Raw genomic sequence first — 19699 nt, forward strand, 5'->3', positions numbered from 1 at the left:
TTACGAGACCTTTAAAAGGTGGAAATCCATGGTGGAAAATGAGACCAACTTGAAGGTGAAGTGCTTACGGTCTGACAATGGCGGAGAATATGAAGATGATGAGTTCAAGAAATATTGTGCACAGAACGGGATCAAAATGGAGAAAACCATTCCTGGTACACCTCAACAGAATGGTGTAGCTGAAAGGATGAACAGGACCTTGAATGAACGCGCAAGGAGCATGAGATTGCATTCTGGATTGCCAAAATCATTCTGGGCTGATGCTGTTAACACTGCAGCATATCTGATCAACAGAGGACCTTAGATACCGCTTGACTGCAGAATACCCGAAGAGGTATGGAGCGGCAAAGAAGTAAACCTTTCTTTCTTGAAAGTGTTTGGATGTTTATCCTATGTTCATATTGATTCAGCAAGCAGAACAAAACTTGATCCTAAATCAAAGAAGTGTTTCTTTATTGGTTATGGAGATAATGAATTTGGTTATCGTTTCTGGGATGACCAAAATCGGAAGATCATTCGGAGCAGGGATGTAATATTTAATGAGCAACTTCTGTACAAGGACAAGTCAGACATTGGAGCTGGAGATGAATGTCCTGAAGTCAAGAAAACTGATGAAGTGTCATTGACATATATTCCTGTGAATGAATCGAAAACCAGTAACCAGGAAGATGAAGAAGAAACTGCACAAGATGATGACCCACAAACTCCGGTGATTGAACTCAGGAGATCTTTGAGAACCATTAGACCACCTGAGAGATACTCCCCTGCACTTCACTATATTTTGCTGACAGACAAAGGTGAACCGGAGACCTATGAAGAGGCAATGAAAAATGATGATTCAGTCAAGTGGGAGTTGGCCATGGAAGATGAGATGGATTCACTGTCATCCAATCAGACGTGGGAGTTGACAGAACTTCCGCGAGGCAAAAAGGCGTTACATAACAAGTGGGTGTACCGGTTAAAAGAAGAACATGATGGTAGCAAGCGGTACAAGGCAAGACTTGTTGTAAAAGGATTCCAACAACGGGAAGGAATTGATTACACCGAGATTTTCTCCCCGGTGGTTAAATTAACCACTATCAGGACAGTACTTGGAATAGTGGCGAAGGAAGATTTACATTTGGAGCAGTTGGATGTAAAGACTGCGTTTCTTCACGGTGACCTAGATGAAGAAATTTATATGAAACAGCCACAGGGCTTTGAAGTACGGGGAAAAGAGAAAATGGTGTGCAAACTTCAGAAGAGCTTGTACGGTCTCAAACAAGCTCCAAGACAGTGGTACAAGAAGTTTGATGGATTCATGAGTGAAAATGGTTTCCTAAGGTGTCAAGCTGATCACTGCTGTTATGTGAAAAAGTTTGACGGTTCTTATATCATACTACTGCTGTATGTAGATGATATGCTGATAGCTGGAGCTTGTCTGGAAGAAATTGATAAACTCAAGAAAGATTTATCAAAGGAATTTGCCATGAAGGATTTGGGTGCTGCAAAGCAAATCCCTGGAATGAGGATCTTTAGAGACCGGGTGAATGGAATCTTGAAGTTATCTCAAGAAGAGTACGTGAAAAAGGTGGTTAGCAGATTTAATATGGATGAAGCTAAATCTGTGAGTACTCCTTTGGCTAGTCATTTCAAACTAACCAAAGCACAATCACCATCGACGGAGCAGGAGCAGGCTTATATGAATAAGGTTCCTTATGCTTCTGCTGTCGGAAGCCTCATGTATGCAATGGTGTGTACAAGACCAGACATAGCACATGCAGTGGGAGTTGTGAGCAGGTTTATGAGTAATCCAGGAAAGCAACATTGGGAAGCAGTTAAGTGGATTCTCAGGTATTTGAAAGGTACTGCTAGCTATTCTTTATGCTTCAGGAGGTCAAAATTGGGCTTACAAGGTTTTGTCGATGCCGATATGGGTGGTGACCTGGATGGCAGGAAAAGTACTACTGGATATGTGTTCACATTAGGTGGTACAGTTGTAAGCTGGGTGTCTAAGCTGCAAAAGATTGTTGCGCTTTCGACTACTGAGGCTGAGTATGTTGCAGTTACAGAAGCTAGTAAGGAGATGATATGGTTGAGATCCTTTCTGGAAGAATTGGGTCAGAAGATTGAAGATAGCACGTTACACTGTGACAGTCAGAGTGCTATTCATTTAGCAAAAAATCCTGTTTATCATGCTAGGACAAAGCATATACAGGTTAGGTACCATTTCATCAGATCAGTGCTGGAAGATGGAATCTTAATGCTGGAGAAAATTCCTGGAAGTAAGAATCTAGCCGATATGCTCACAAAGACAGTAATCATTGACAAACTGAAGTTGTGTTCAACTTCAGTCGGACTGCAAGTATAAATGGAGAGATATGAGCTGCTGCAATGATGATGTGAAGTCATGATTGAAATCAAGTCTTCAAGTGGGAGAAATGTTAGGACCACATTCATTAATATGGTGTCGGGCCAATACATTTAATTGTATGCAAATGCATTTTGCATCTCGTCAAAAACGTGTACAATTGGTTGAATGGTGGCCAGCAGAAGAATAAATGCATTCCTTGTGTTTACACGGGAAAACTCGCCTATAAATACGAGCATAATTCGTATTGAAAATATCATCCCAGAAGCAATTACAAAGCTTCGTATAAGAGAGAAAAAAAGAGAGTTTTTTTTTTTGTTCTCTTGTGTGAGTTAGAGAAAATATTTTCTCGGTTATACTCGGGTTGGGAGTGTGAGATATTAGTGTATTATTGTATACACTTGTTGTAATATTTCTTTCGGTTATAAAAGATCTGCAGTAGCTCCGTGGACGTAGCCTATTTTTGGGTGAACCACGTAAATCTTGTGTTCTTGTTGATTATTTTATTCCGCAATTTTTCGGCAATATTATCATCGTGATCGGCATCACCTCGGGGCAATTCCCCAACACTCACCTTGTCTCAAGCCTCTTCTTCCCTCGAAGTGTCCATGATAGCAACCATTGAGCCCAATAGAGTATGATGTTGTCGATACACACTCCATAATCCATCTTATAAAGCTGGTAGGAAAGTTCATAAAAGTCAGCACATGTCTCAAAAAATTTCAATCCATCGTTTCATATGCCTTTTGTATGTCTACTTTCAAAATACATCTTGGCGAACCACGCTTTCGAGCATACTTCCGGAGTAACTCTTGTGCTGGATGTAAATTATCCACTATGGAGCGTTCATGGATGAACGCAGCTTGTGCGCCATTTACAAGTCCTCCTATCACTTTCTTTAATCTGTGAACTAACACTTTAGAGATAATCTTGTAGAACACCGAGCGCAACAGGAAATGGGGTGATACTCATTAACAGATGAAGCTACTGCCGATTTCGGGACTAGAGCTAAGATAGCATGATTCCATTGTTTCAGTAAATGACCAGGAAAAAAAGAACTCTTGAATGGCTGCAAACACATCATTAGAAATAATGTTCCAAGTGGTTTTGAAAAAGAGAGAGCCAAAACCATCAGTACCAGGAGCTTTGTCATCATCTATATCCAAGAGAGCCTCTTTAACTTCATCCATAGTCACCATACAAGTCAAACTGTGCCAGTCATTTGTCTAGACACAAGCACCTGCATTTACCAATTCTCTGTCCACTGGAATTCTGTCTCCCTTAGTCTCCAAAAGGCCCTCGTAAAAACCAACAAATTGTTGAGCTATTTCGGCTGAATCGATAGTGATGTTCCCATCTTGTGTCTGTATGGCAGCAATAGAATTATTTTTATTGTTCCTCTTAATTAGGTCATGGAAAAACTTAGTGCATCTGTCGCATTCTTTTAAATATCTGAACTTAGCTTGTTGGGCCATAAAATGTCTCTCGGCTTCAAGCAGCATCTCTGCACTTTTCTTAGTTTCCTTGTACCCATCTAGCATAATCCCAACCTGTAACATTTCCTCTTGCATCTCCTCAAGTCTCTGTATAGCATTTTTTGCATGAGATGTAATGTGAAAAAATTTCTTACCATTCAACACTTTTAAAGGTCGCTTGAGCTCCTTAAAAAGTTGCTTCAGTCGATATTGTGTCGTGCCAAATCCTCCAAAACACCACTTGTTCTTCACAATGTCTAGAAAATCTTCACTGAGCGACCACATATTTAGAAATTTGAAAGGCTTCGGTTGCTTTTTTGCGAGCCTCTATCAAAGATACAATGGTGAGAGTATGATCCGATAAGCACCCAGGGGGTAGGAATTCAGCATAAGCTTTCAACTCAGAGGAGTTCCAACAATGATTCAGAAGTACTCGATCAATTTTGCTACAAACTGTTGGGCTCATCCAAGTAAAAAAAACAACCAAAATCTGAGATCCATTAAGTCAAGCGAAGTAAAACATTCAACAAAATCACGTACCTCATAGTTCTTAACTGCTAAACCACCTTTCTTCTCTTCTTGGGATAACACATTATTAAAATCCCCCATTAATATCCACGGCAATGAACAAGTATCACTGATTGATTGCAATTCTTCCCATAAAACCCTTCTTTGTACAATGGTATTAAAAGCATACACAAAAGAAGCACAAAAAACCTTCTTAGTTCTCACACAATTAACCCAAGCATGTATAACTTCTGCCGAACAATAAATAACATCTAGTTCTACCGATTGTGGGTTCCAAAACACAAGGACACAACCCTTATTATTGAGTAAAAAGTTGTGGGTTACCTTCATACCACCAAATCTAATCCTCATCAGGTTCATATTAGTTTTTTCATCAAGTTTTGATTCCAGTATAACAAATACATCTATCTTATGGGAGCCAAAGAGCGTTTGAACACTCTTTTGCTTTAGAGGCTTATGAAAGCCTCTAATATTCCAACAGGCTATCTTCATGGAGAACCGGAGGCAATTTCGGGTTGCCGTCCCATCTCTTTATTCCCAAAGTATCTAATATCCTTGGTGTTACCATTCAAATTCACATATTCTGTATCGCATGAGCTAGACTCTTCCATCCCCTCAAAGCAAATTGTCATATTCGGATTAGTCCCCTGGTTTTGTCCCTCAGTATGCTTAACCTTTTTCTTCTTCTTCTTCCCATTCTTCTTGTTAGAGACCACCTTGAACCCTTCATAGTCCACACCTTTATTATCACAATTATGAATACCACTGCCCAATGGTTCATTCCTTATATAGATATTTTTCAGAATATCCGTGACTACTACAGTTCCACAAGAGGGAGGGGAAAATGGGCATGGACTGTGGTAGTGGGCAACTGATCATTCTGCCCCATCTCATTGCCCATAATATTCTTCACATCGGTTGTAGATGTAGGTCTGGACGAGGCAAATTCATAGTGTTTCTTCTTGTTATATTACTAACACCATTATTGTCATGTGGTAACTCATCTTGTGGCAGCTGAAAACAAGCCTCCGTTGTATGGCCAACCCTTCGGCAATGCTCAAAAAATTTAATGTCCTGCTCATTCTCAAACTTAATTGACACATCTCCATTAGGTAGTTCAATCTCAATTCTATTTCTATCAAGACTCTATCATAACTTACCCTTTTCCGATCATGAGTGAGCATATCCATGTGAATAGGATTGCCAACCCGAGAAGCTAACTTACTTAGGATGTTAAAATTCCAGCAATCCGGAGGTAAGCCATGAATTTGTACCCATGATGGCAGTGAATTCATGTCTTATTCATAAAATTTGAAACATCTCGGCATTTCCTTGAGAAACAGGTGGTATCCAAAGACCATATAAGTACCGCCGCTTAGAACTCGATCTTTAACTTCAACACTTGGAAATGTGAACATGATCCAACCACCGTCATGTGTCTGGAATTGAATATCTGAACCCCATAATCTAACAAGATCAAAAAATGCAGCCGTAGGTGGTTTCCCACTAATCACGTTGCCAAGCAAGCAGATACCATAAGTTTTCTCAACTGTGTCAATATCTTCCAACCCAAATTTCAGCTTCACTTTGCCCGTATCCATAAATTCAAGCTTATAGTTAGCATTTTTCATTCTATTGTTTTTGAATAAGCTTGCATACGGTACACGAGTATTCTTTTTCATCAAACCAGGAGTATCAGTTACATTTTTCACATTAACACCGTTGGTATCCATATCTATTGCAGGCAAGTTGGTGCAGTTGGTGTTGAGCGGATCTCTCACCGTGTCAGACACAATATTATATTCAACCCCAATACAATGTGGTTCATCATTCAATGTCTCAGTAATTTGCGGATCCTTAGGTGAATGACATTTCTTTTGATCTGCAATCTTCTTCTGATTTATCTCTTGAATGGTATTAGATTAGTTCTGAACCCTAATCGATGATTTGGACCTTGGAGCCTTAATCTCAACCGAGCGACAGGTAGATTTGTTACTCACTGTAGAATTATTACAAACACTTAGAAGGCAATAACGAGTAACTATGCTATCGATCACATAAAGAAAATGTATTCTAGAGCAGAAGCCTAATCTCAAGCTCAAACCCAAGTCTGGAAATACAACGAACAACTCAAACCTCCAGCGACTTTAGAGTCGGGAGAAGTATTTCATTGTTTTTAATGAATATTTTACGAGTGAGCCGCTACCTCTTTTATTGGAATTAGTCAAAAATCATGGCATGATGAGTTCCAATCAGCTAATTAACTCCAAGTGCCGAAATTCAAATTCCTTTAAGTGTAGAGTTATTCCACTCTCTTTTCTTGCGTCAAGTGATATTTTATGCAGAGGGGTGCTTCGATCTGTATATTCCGAGCCTGCTACACATTCTCTATATCCAAGGTACAATTTCATTTCTCCTATTTAACTTTTAGAGAATATCATTAAACTATTTTCACAAGGAAATTTTTGAAATATACTAGAAATGTTTTCTTATAATAAAAGTTTTAGAAAATTAACAAACGTGCAATACCCAATAGTTAAAATAATTTTTTTGGGACTCTTTCTTTTAGACCTGGGCCCGAGGCAATGGCTCATTCGAATCATATCAGGTCCTTCTCTGGATATAACAACTTGATATAGATGCTTTAGTGGCTAAAAGATTTTTTATTATTTGGACGAAATCATAATTAAAAAGTCTATTTTTATTATTTTATTTTGAAACCTAGTAAATCATATGAGGAGAATAGCCATATATATGTCCTACCTTATGTTGGATATTTTGAATTTTTCAAACATGATTTGCAATACCAATACCAATACCAAATTTTGACTTTAAAAAAAAGAAGAGGAAGAAAAAAGCAACCAATTTAAGAAACATTTTGGTAATTTTCCATATCATGTACAAGAAAAAAACACAAAAAATTTTGTGAGACCGCATCACAAGTTAATTTTAAAATCTCAAAAATAACTCAACTTCTTTTTTATCCTCAAAAATCAAAGTAATCTTATTTCTTTTGTTTTATCATGAAAATTTTAATTTATATTAAAAAAATTAACTTTTTTTTAATTAAAAATCAGAGAAAAAAAATTGATTTTGACATTTAAATTTTCAAACATAGTTTCTAATTTTTAATTCAAAATATTTATAACTATACAAGAACACAATGCATGAAAATTAGTTTTTAATACATTTGAAAGGCTATATATATATATATATATATATATATATATATATATATAAATGGGCTGCTTCTTAGGCCCGACTTACTAGACTCAAATTATAATATTTCATCTTTAAAAAAATTACAATTTTTCCAATTCACACTATTAATAAAAGTCCCTCAATCAGGTTCGGGTGAGCACAAGTCGGGTTTTTGGGTAGTTCGGGTAGGGTACTTGATTTTTCGGGTAGTGTTTTTATTACCCAAACCCAACCCGGGTCTGGTGACAACCCGACTAATCGGGTACCCAGTAGCGTCGGGTTCGAGTTCAAGTCCGGGTATTCACCTTTAAAAAAAACTTAAGTATTCTCATTTTGTAGCTACACAATAATCTATCAAGAAAAAATAAGTTTATCAAAATAATCATGTTTAATTTTCACACCAAACTAACTAAACAAGGAAAGTACATATTTGGAACTATTTAAAATAAGTAATAATAATTAACAAGTATGTAAATCGAACAAAAAACTATGTAGATCGAGATATCGTTAGCAAACTAATTAATCAAAAAATATATTAAAAGTTATCTGTCGTAATAATATAATAGCAAGAGGAGTTAGATATAGCAGTCGAGCGAACAGAGAAATATCGCTTATTTCTCTATGGTTTTAAACCACAATATAAGTATTGCAGAAGTCCTTCTGTTTCAAGAAATCACAGTACTCTGATTCCATACAGTGAAGTCACTCTTCTTTTTATGTTAGTGTTTAGCCCCATTTTGAAAATCCTAAATTATGTTATTTTTCGGATTTTTAAAACTAAATTTATAATGCGTAGACTTGAGGGTAGGGTATGTATTCGTTACAGAGATTTGCTGTTTTTTTTTAAATAACAGACTTTTATGGAGTTTATAGATTTCTACTGATTTTTGCAAAATCTCACGGATGTCTAAAGATTTTCACAGAATCTTGAGATTTATTTGGCATGACTTTTATTGACATTTGTAAACTTTTTCATAGAATCCCATGGATTTTGTAATTTATTATTGTGATTTTTTTTTAAATTTATTTGAACTAACAATTGAACGTGAATAACATTTACTTATTTCGAATATTTCTATCTCTCAATTTAATATTTTTTACATATTGATTTCACGAAAGATAACAAATAAGTCAGTATTAAATTTATTGCAATTAAACTTCCATTATTTAATTCAATTCAACATGTTTGTTTAAATAATTAATATTTTTTAAAAATACATAATAATAATTTTCAATATTAATAAATAATTAAACTGAAAATAATTTCATTCATTTTAAATAATTTTTTGCATAAAAAATATATCAATTTTGTTTTTGACAATATGTCAAACAAAAAAAATAAGACAATTATTTATATCTGAAAATAAATAATAAGTATGTTAAAATATTTGTAATTAGTGTAAATTTATAAAATTTTAATATATTTACTTTATTAGAGCTATTCTTATATATGCGTGTTGACAAAGCTCAAGAAGCCGCAAGTAATTCATCTCCGGTCGTCCACACACACACACACATACACACACACACACACACACACACACACACATATATATATATATATATATATATATATATATATATATATATTACTTCTTAACCTAGATCTTCATAGATACTTCATATCTATAAACAAGAAAACAAGTGTTTAATAGAAATCAAACTCTATTCAATATGTAATATATCTTATGGATAAGTTCTCAAATTATATTATCTATATCTAAGGAAACAAATCACTAAATTAGTCTAGAAATGCAAAAATAAAATATTAATTGAATTTGGAATACACGATTCCTTTAAGATAGGTTGATGGTGGACTACTTTGGTGATACCAAATTTGCTCTGGCTTTGTGTGCTATATTTAGGGCACCGAATGCATGGATTGGAGCCAATAGAAGTTTGAATTATGCACTCAGTTCTCAACCAGTGCCCAAAACAGCAGCACATACATAGGTCCGTCGTATGCAACTCATTATAATTATATATATTATGTTTTTTTTTAATTTTATTTTAGCGTTGATCAAAATATGGCTTGTTTTCATACGCAGTTTTGGAAATAAATTTTTAATACAATAAAATTAATTATATTATAAAGAAATGCAATTACAAATGGTATAAATTATCGGGTCGAAAACATGCATTTTACTATCAATTACTTTGTTACGATATAACGCACGGAAAAGACATGAATCGTATTTGAAGCAGGCTGCTGGGTTTGGAAATGGTTGAATCCCGCATACATACGATACGTGATAATTATGAATAAATTAAAGTTTCAAAAAATTTATATTCCTTCCATCGACTACAAAATCGAAATTTTTTTATATTACTTTGATACACGCTATTCAGAATGAAAATACTTTATCTAAAATGATAATTAATTGTTGAAGCACTAAGATTACCAATTCATAAATATAATAGACCGTTTTCTTCATCATCAGGCGGTGTCATCATCCAGTACTCTGCCACATTACCAATCCTTCAATAGATTGTGATACTCTAGGAATGGACCCATCAAGATCAGGCCCAAACTCCCGGCCCATCCCTAACACAGGTAGAGGGCACATGACAGGCCCAGGTATTCTCTTATAAATATTAGGTTTGAGCACGCGGTTCGTTCATTCACTATATTTACTTTCAGCAGCACCTTAGCTGCTCCCTCTTTATATCCTCAGTCTCTGACTTGAGCGTCGGAGGAACTACGCCGGGACACCCTCCCGGCTCCCTTCTAACTGTCTTCTTCGTGATTTCAGGCTCAGGGTAAATTCGAATACTGCGTCTGGACTAGTATCACTCGCTGGAATCGGACCCTAAATTTTCAATGAGTATCACTTGGTGCCGTATGTGGAAAAATTTGAGCTGAGACGTAGAGATGGTAGGCCAAAGAGGAAGTAGAAAAACTAACTTTGTATCGTCCCGTCCTCAGATGAGTCCCGAACAATCTCGTCCTGAGACGAGAAATGAACAACCTCGTCTTGAGACGACAGCCGAACAACCTCGTCTTGAGACGACAGACGAGCAACCTCGTCCCAATGAAAATGTGGGGAACTTGACCTTGGAACAATTGGGTCAGTTCATCACCAGGACAGTTGACGAAGCCATGAAGAATAACCAAGAGTCTATGTTTGCTGAAGGACAAGCCACTCGCGAGGAAGGAGATGAGAATAGTGAGGGCCACCAGAGCAGGGTTGAAGAGACACAACACGTCCCAAGTGGGGAGAATATTGAGATGGGAGAGATGTGGAAGGAAATACAGATGTTGAGGTAGCAGTTGGGAAGCAGAGCGTCGGCACCCAAGAGAGGAAGTCCTTTTTCACTCTTAATTTTAGAAGAAGGGCTTCCTCCAAATTTTCGACAGTCAAATGTGGGAGAGTACGACGGACATACTGACCCCGAGGAACATTTGGGAAGGTTTGAGAGCGCAGCTCTGTTGCATCAGCATTCAAATGGAGTCAAGTGTAAGGTGTTTTTGGGCACGTTGGTGAGGTCAGCCTAGCAATGGTTTAACACCTTGCAGCCCAACTCCCTAAGATCTTTCGAGGATTTTTCCGCTGCTTTCTTGCATAGATTTGCTAGCAGCAAAAGGCTTATTTGAGCTTGTTTGTGATGAAGCAGCAGGAAACTGATACTCTGCGAGAATTTATTTGGTGTTTTAACGATGCAACGCTGGATATACCAGCTGCTTCCCCTGTCATCATGACAAGTTCCTTTACCCAAGGACTGAGGGGAGGGGAGTTCTTTAAATCGTTGGTCAAAAAACCTCCATCAAGTTATGATGATATGTTATATCGGGCAGAAAAATATGTAAATCTAAAAGATGCTCAGTGGCATAAGAGGATGGAGCAGCGGCCTGGGGGAAGTAAAGTTGAGGGAGCGGAAAGAAGAGGTAGGAAGAGATGTGTGGGCGAGAGGGAGAAGGATAAAGCTAGGGACAGATGACAGTTATCATCCCATGTTCTTCTGGACATGAGTCGTGACAATGTGATGGAGGTGAGGGAGCCCGAGGGGAGATGGGAGAAGTCGCAAAAGGTTGAGAGTAGTGCTGAATTGCCTTTGCGGGACAGACGAGAAGGATACTCATCCGGGAGTTAACAGAGATCTCGCCCGTACCCTAGGGCATTGTCAAGGCCCTCCATGGATAAATAAGAGGGTCGAAGAGCAGAGAGGGGAAGGTCTAGGTTGAGATATTCCTTAGGAACCCGTCGAACCGAGGAGGGGAATAAATGAGGATAACAACCCTACGAAAGGAATGATTCATATGATTTCTGGGGGTGCTACTGATGGAGACTCTGGGCGAGCTCGGAATGTACATGGGAGAAGGTTGGAGAACTTTGAAATATCCAGGGGTGCAGACTTACCACAAGACCCCATCATCAGCTTTGGGCTGGAAGACCTCCGAGGTGTTGTGACTCCACATAACGATACCTTTGTGGTGACGGCCACCATTTCTAATTATGATGTGACGATGATATTTATTGATAATGGAAGCTCAGTAAGCGTCTTGTTCAAGAGCACGTTGAATCATATGAAGGTGGAAGGATTCGAGTTTGAGCCGGTATCCACCCCGCTGTATGGGTTTGTAGGACACTCCATCCCGCATTTGGTTCAGATTGTTCTTCCCCTATCCTTGGGAACTTATCTTCAGGCGGATAACAAAAATGATAGCTTTCACCGTGGTGGATACCCCTTCAGCGTATAATGGAATTCTAGGACGACCAGCCCTGAAGGATTTTAGAGCCATAGCTTCCACTTATCATCAGAAGCTTAAGTTTCCTGTGGGAAAAGGACTTGGAGTCTTGTGAGGGGACCAAAAAGTCGAGCATCAGTATTATGAAGGGGTAGTGAGGGAGGAGAGAAAAAGAGCGCGTGTAGAGGTTAACATGATTAGGAAAGGAAGAAGTGTGTGACTTGGTCCTGTTGATGGTATAAGAAGAGCAGAGAGGAAAGTTGGACCTAGAGTGTGAGTGTCTTTTTAGAGTGATTGAGAATTTTAATTCTGGAGCTTATTACTTGGAGAATGCTCAAGACAAGGCTTTAAAGAGGCACTGGAATGCTTAACACCTTAAGAAATATCATTCTTGATTTTATCGTTGATGTATTTCATTTTTGAATTTGTCCTATGTAATCAGTTGAAATTCATTAAAGCCACGTTCTTCTATTCAATTAATGGATGTTGTTGTATTATGAGGGTGATATAAATTAAATTTTACCTACATGGATTGCTCCTAGTAGAGGAGAAGAGTTGGAGAGATTGAAAACTTTTATTTTCCTGCTAGAGTTTCGCCTAGCAGAGGAGTTAGAGGGTGAGGAGGTTGAAGTTTGATTTTTCCTGCTGAGACGTCACTTTGCAGAGGAATCAGAGGGTGAGGAGGTGAAAGTTTTATTCTCCTGCTAAGACATCGCCTAGCAGAAGAGGTGGAAGTTTTATTTTCCTGCTAAGACATCGCATAATAGAGAAGTAGAGGTGAGGAGATTGAAACTTAAATTTTCCTACTTGGGCGATGCCTAGTAGAGAAGAAGAGGTGAGGAGATTGAAAATGAAATTTTCTTACTTGGGCTATGCCTACTAGAGGAGAAGAGGTGATGAGATTGAAAGTTAAATTTTCCTACTTGGGCTATGCCTAGTAGAGGAGAAGAGTTGAGAATATTTAAATTTATTATTTTTCTGCTAAGGCATTGCCTAGCCGAGGAGTCAGAGGGTGAGAAGGTGGAAGTTTTATTTTTCTATTAAGGCATCGCCTAGTAGAGCAGCAGAGTTGGGAAGGAGAAAAATAAAATTTTTTTCTACTAAGACATCGTCTAGTAGAGGAGTAGAGTTGGGAAGGAGAAAATTAATTTTTTTCTACTAAGGCATCGCCTAGTAGAGGAGCAGAGTTGGGAAAGAGAAAAATAAAATTTTCCTACTAAGGCATCGCTTAGTAGAGGAGCAGAGTTGTGAAAGAGAAAATTAAAATTCTCCTACTAAGGCATCGCCTAGTAGAAGAGCAGAGTGAAGTAGAAAAATTTAAATTTACCTACTTGGGTTGTGCCTAGTAGAGGAGGAGAATTGATGAGGAGAAATTAAATTTACCTACTTGGGCTGAGCCTAGTAGAGGAGTCAAGGGTGAGGTGGTGAAACATTTATTTTCCTACTAAGGCATCGCCTAGCAGAGAAGACTATGGTGAGGAGGTGAAACTTTTATTTTCCTGCTGAGACATCACTTAGCAGATGAGTCAGAGGTGAGGAGTTGGAAATTAAGTCTTATTTTCCTGTCAAGGCATCGTCTAGCAGAGGAGTTGGAGGATGAGGAGGTGGAAGTTTTATTTTCCTGCTGAGCATTCGCCTAGCAGAGGAGTGAGAGGGTGAGGAGGTTGAAGTTTGGTTTTTCTGCTGAGGTATTGCCTAGCAGAAGAGTCAGAGAGTGAGGAGGTTGAAGCTTGATTTTTCCTACTAATGCCCTGCTTAGCAGAAGAGTTACGAGATGATTAGGTGAAAGTTTTATTTTTCCTACTAAGGCATGTCTTAGCAGAGGAGTAACGAGATAATGAGGTGAAAGATTTATTTTCCTTCTAAGGCATCGCCTTGCAAAGGTGTTAGAGGTTGAATATTTATTTTTTCTGCTAAGGACTATTTTAGCAGAGGAGTCAAGAGCGCAGGGAAATGGAAATTATTTTCCTTTAAAAACTTAGTAGAGGACCTTGAAGATGAGGGCGACGAGGGCATACCGTGTTAGAAAAATTTATTTGGTTTGTCGATAACGAACGATGTTTACTGCTGCGAAAACCAAAAGCTCTTTAGAAACCACGTAATCATTCGCAAGGGGAAGAGGGGCGAGGTTGGGAGGCATCTGTGGGGCGAGGGCTTGCGGGCGCTCGAGAAGGGCTGCAACGAGGATGGTTATGGCGCGAGCTTGCGCGGCTGTGGGCGAGGGCTTGCAGGCGGCTGGGCGAGGGTGTGAGGGCCAGCTTTCGCGGATGTGGGGGAGGGCGTGTGGGCTGTGTGCGAGGGCGTGAGGGAAAGCTGACGGCTGTGTGCGAGGGCGTGCAGGCGGTTGGGCGAGCGCACGAGGCGAGCATGAAACATGGTGGGCTAGCTTGCGCGGCTGTGGACGAGGGATTGCAGGCAGCTGGGCGAGGGTGTGAGGGTGAGCTTGCGCGGATGTGGGCGAGGGCAAGGGCGTGTGGGCGGCTGGGCGAGGATGTTAGGAAATCTTGCAGCTGTGTGCGAGGGCGTGCAGGCGACTGGGCGAGGGCATGCTCGGCGAGCAAGGTTGCTGGGCAAGCGTGTGAGTCAAGCGTGAAGTGTGGTGGGCGAGCACTCAGGACGAGGGTGTGCTAGGCGAGCAATCGGGGCAAGGCTGTGCTAGGCGGGCACTCAAGGAAGGGCGAGGGGCTGTGGCGCCGCAGCCTTTGGACGAGAAGGAGGGGGCGAGGGAAAGGCTCTTGCGGGCGTGGGTTCTGGCAAGGCAGAAGGGTGGGGACGAGGCGAGATGAAGGCGATATGATTAGGCTGCGCAGGAGTTTGAGGAGGGCTATGGGGCGAGGGCTGTGCGAGGGTGTGGTTGTGAAGCGAGACTATGGCAAGGGCGTAGGCGAGGCGACGAGCACAAGAGGATGTGGTTGGCAAGTAGGGGAGCCTATCGCAGATCTGGACTTCAAATGGGAAGGTGATTTAATTTGTTTCTCAACTTGTGGAGACTAATGAGTAGCAGAGGAAAAATGCACAGCTCACGCCTTGTAAGCCGATGACAACGCAATTAATCGAACTTTAAACCTAAGATTCAGTTCGACTTGAAAGAGAAAGACTGGTAATACCCCAGGAATGGACCCATCAAGATCAGGCCCAAACTCCTGGCCCATCCCTAACACAGGTAGAGGGCCCATGACAAGCCCATATATTCTCATATAAATACCAGGTTTGAGCGTACGGTTCATTCATTCACTATATTGACTTTCAGCAGCACCTTAGCTGCTCCCCCTTATATCCTCAGTCTCTGACTTGAGCGTCGGAGGGGCTACGCTGGAACACCCTCCCGGCCCCCTTCTAACGGTCTTTTTCATGATTTCAGGCTCAGGAAAAATTCGAATCTTGCATCTAGACTAGTGTCACTCGCTGGAATCGGACCCTAAATTTTCAGTTAGTATCAGATGGTTTTCTTCATCATCGGAATTTGCTTTTATCATCCACTCGATCAAATAATATTTTGTATTAGTCATGTAGAGGAAAGCTTCTGCTAGTTCGTTTTTATAGTTCTCACATAGAGAATTACGAGTTTTAATTGCCTCTGTGTAATTCTTTACGAGCTTCACAAGTGCATCTTCGGCTTCTTTGAATATTTTACCAGGATAATAATCTTGTCTCGGGATACAAGTTCATCCAATATCATCTTTCCAAAAAACGAAGGCACGACTTCATCGATATAAATCTGGAAAAGAAATTTGAACCATTCAAAGTCTTTTTCAACTTCAAATTCCTTCTCCACCATATTGCACGAAATGCTTCGCTGCACTACTTGTCACCTTCATTGTACTCCAACACAATATAGAGGTTTCTAGCGAGAGATAAACGACAGCGCTTCTGCCATATCTCATCTTCATAAGGATTTTTCTAGGAACCGCCATAACTAGCAAATACTTTCACTCTCGCCTTTCTTGTGATGAGTCGTGGAAAGGTAGAGACTGTAAATATAGCCCCTATCTTGTTGAAGGGACACTTGAGATTTGCCATGAACATTTGGGTCTTCTTATCTTTGAGAGAAATAGGAGAGTTGGTGAGTAAAATGGCAGAAATCCTCTTTGTTCGGTAGAGTGTTCTGTTTTCGGTAAAATGTTTTGTGAGGAGTGTGCGTTTGTTTAATGTGTAATTTACTGTTTTATAATAAAAATAAATCCAAATTTAATATCAATATTTTTTTTATTTCATTTAAGATTAATATTTGTGAACCATAAAAATGCATATGCCAAAGGTTAAATTTTTTTCGCTTTGACCCGAGGCATCACAGCTTTAAAACGCGTCACAATAGGTTGTTACACGCTCATTTAAAGCCCAACATCTCTCCCGTAGTTTAGCGATGTGGGATTTCTCCTAAGAGCCTTCTCACCCCCCCTTTCGGGACTTAGCGTCCTCGATGAGATATGCCCCACCATCCCAAGCCCACGCAGAGTCGCTCTGATACCAAATGTAACAGCCCAGCCCACTTGTGATATTATCCGCTTTGGCCAGAGGTCTCACGGCTTTAAAACGCGTCACAATGGGTTGCTACACACTCATTTAAATGTCCAACATCTCTCCAGTGGTTTAGCGATGTGGGATTTCGTCTAAGGTCTTTCTACATATCACGGCTCATCCCACTTGTGATATTGTCCGTTTTGGCCCGAGGCCTCACGACTTTAAAATGCGTCACAATGGGTTGCTACACGCTTATTTAAATGCCCAGCATCTCTCCCGTGGTTTAACGTTGTGAGATTTTTCCTAAGAGCCTTTTAAATGTCACGGCTCGGCCCATTTGTTATATTGTCTGCTTTGGTCCGAGGCCTCACGGCTTTAAAACACGTCACAAAGGATTGCTACACGCTCATTTAAATTCCCAGCATCTCTCCCGTGGTTTAGCGATGTCGGATTTTGCCTAAGGACCTTCTCACCCCCACCCCCCCTTTGTGAATCCGTCTCAGGGCAAATTTGAATCCTGCATCTGGACTAGTGTCACTCGTTGGAATCGGATTCTAAATTTTCAGTGAGTATCAGATGGTTTTCTTCATCATCAGAATTTGCTTTTATCATCCACTCGATCAAATAATATTTTGTATTAGTCATGTAGAGGAAAGCTTCTTCTAGTTCATTGTTATAGTTCTCATATAGAGAATTACGAATTTTAAGTGCCTCTATGTAATTCTTTACGAGCTTCATATGTGCATCTTCGTCTTCTTTGAATTTTTTTTGGGCTTCCATTACCAGGATGATAATCTTGTCTTGGGATACAAGTTCATCCAATATCGTCTTTCTAGAAAACGAAGGCATGACTTCATCGATATAAATCTGGAAAAGAAATTTGAAACATTCAAAGTCTTTTTCAACTTCAAATTCCTTCTCCACCATATTGCACGAAATGTTTCGCTGCACTTCTTGTCAGCTTCATTGTACTCCAATAGAATATAGAGGTTTCTAGCGAGAGATAAATGGCAGCGCTTCTGCCATATCTCATCTTCATAAGGATTTTTCTCGGAACCGCCATAGCTAGCAAATACTTTCACTCTCGCCTTACTCATGATGAGTCGTGGAAAGGTACGGACTGTATATATAGCCCCTATCTTGTCGAAGGGACACTTGAGAATTGCCATGAACATTTGGGTCTTCTTATCTTTGAGAGAAATAAGAGAGTTGGTGAGGAAAATGGCAGACATCCTCCTTGTTCGGTAGAGTGTTCTGTTTTCGGTAGAATGTTTTGTGAGGAGTGTGTGTTTGTTTAATGTGTAATTTACTATTTTATAATAAAAATAAATCCAAATTTAATATCAATATTTTTTTTATTACATTTAAGATAAATATTTGTGAACCACAAAAATGCATGTGCCAAAGGTTAAATTTTTTTCGCTTTGACCCGAGGCCTCACGGCTTTAAAACGCGTCACAATGGGTTGCTACACGCTCATTTAAAGCCCAGCATCTCTCCCGTAGTTTAGCGATGTGAGATTTATCCTAAGAGCCTTCTCATCCCCCCCATTTCGGGACTCCGCGTCCTCGCTGAGGTTTGCCCCACCATCCCAAACCCACGCAGAGTTTCTCTGATACCAAATTTAACGGCCCAGCTCACTTGTGATATTATCCGCTTTGGCCCGAGGTCTCACGGCATTAAAACGCGTCACAATGGGTTGCTACACGCTCATTTAAATGTCCAACATCTCTCCCGTGGTTTAGCGATTTGAGATTTCGCCTAAGGTCCTTCAACATGTCACGGCCCAGCCCACTTGTGATATTGTCCGCTTTGGCCAGAGGCCTCACGGCTTTAAAATTCATCATAATGGGTTGCAACAAGCTTATTTAAATTCCAAGCATCTCTCCTGTGGTTTATGATGTGAGAGTTTTCCTAAGGGCCTTGTAAATGTCACGGCTCAGCCACTTGTGATATTATCGGCTTTGGTCCGAGACCTCACGGCTTTAAAACGCGTCACAATGGGTTGCTACGCGCTCATTTAAATTCTCAGCATCTCTCCAGTGGTTTAGCGATGTGGGATTTTGCCTAAGGACCTTCTCACCCCCCATCCCACCCCCCTTTGTGAATCCGTCTCAAGGAAAATTCGAATCCTGCATCTGGACTAGTATCACTTGCTGGAATCGGACCCTCAATTTTCAGTGAGTATCAGATGGCTTTCTTTACATCAGAATTTGCTTTTATCATCCACTCGATCAAATAATATTTTGTATTAGTCATGTAGAGGAAAGCTTCTGCTAGTTCTGTCATATCTGATCGTCATAAGGATTTTTCTCGGAACCGCCATAGCTAGCAAATATTTTCACTCTCGCCTTTCTCGTGATGAGTCGTGGAAAGGTACGGACTGTATATATAGCCCCTATCTTGTCGAAGGGACAATTGAGATTTTCCATGAACATTTGGGTCTTCTTATCTTTGAGAGAAATAGGAGAGTTGGTGAGAAAAATGGCAGACATCCTCTTCGTTCGGTAGAGTGTTCTGTTTTCCGTAGAATGTTTTGTGAGAAGTGTGTTTGTTTAATGTATAATTTACTATTTTATAAAAACAATAAATTTAAATTTAATATCAATATTTTTTTAATACATTTAAGATCAATATTTGTGAACCACAAAAATGCATGTGCCAAAGTTAAATTTTTTTCGCTTTGACCCGAGACCTCACGGCTTTAAAACGCATCACAATGGGTTGCTACACGCTCATTTAAATTCCCAACATCTCTCCCGTGATTTAGCGATGTGGGATTTCTTGTAAATGTCACGGCTCAGCCCACTTGTGATATTGTCCGCTTTGGTCCGTGACCTCACGGCTTTAAAACGCGTCACAATGGGTTGCTACACGCTCATTTAAATTCCCAGCATCTCTCCCGTGGTTTAGCGATGTGGGATTTTGCCCCTCCCCCCTTTGTGAATCCGTCTCAAGGCAAATTCGAATCCTGCATCTGGACTAGTATCACTCGCT

At 39.9% G+C, this 19699-nt stretch overlaps 1 protein-coding gene across 1 annotated transcript; it reads right to left on the minus strand.

Annotated features, from left to right (window-relative positions):
- Positions 1–3321: 3321 nt before the first annotated feature.
- On the minus strand, positions 3322–4845 carry LOC140818016 (uncharacterized). Its single transcript, XM_073177808.1, has 4 exons — positions 4366–4845; positions 4259–4315; positions 3591–4152; positions 3322–3530 (listed from the first exon to the last, which is right to left on the minus strand). Exons 1-4 carry the CDS (start codon positions 4843–4845, stop codon positions 3322–3324), a joined length of 1308 nt encoding a protein of 435 aa, XP_073033909.1.
- Between the last annotated feature and the right edge of the window lie 14854 nt (positions 4846–19699).

Source organism: Primulina eburnea, chromosome 17, assembly GCF_022965805.1.
Source record: "Primulina eburnea isolate SZY01 chromosome 17, ASM2296580v1, whole genome shotgun sequence".
Taxonomy (NCBI): Eukaryota; Viridiplantae; Streptophyta; class Magnoliopsida; order Lamiales; family Gesneriaceae; genus Primulina; species Primulina eburnea.

What these genes read in the sequence shown, in the direction of transcription:
- LOC140818016 (XM_073177808.1), bottom strand. Translation starts at nt 4,845, where the DNA reads ATGAAGATAGCCTGTTGGAATATTAGAGGCTTTCATAAGCCTCTAAAG. An exon ending in TAGCAGTTAAGAACTATGAG is followed by an intron (nt 4,316 to 4,365) that starts GTACGTGATTTT and finishes AATGGATCTCAG; the next exon opens with ATTTTGGTTGTTTTTTTTAC. An exon ending in CAGAGAATTGGTAAATGCAG is followed by an intron (nt 3,531 to 3,590) that starts GTGCTTGTGTCT and finishes CTATGGATGAAG; the next exon opens with TTAAAGAGGCTCTCTTGGAT.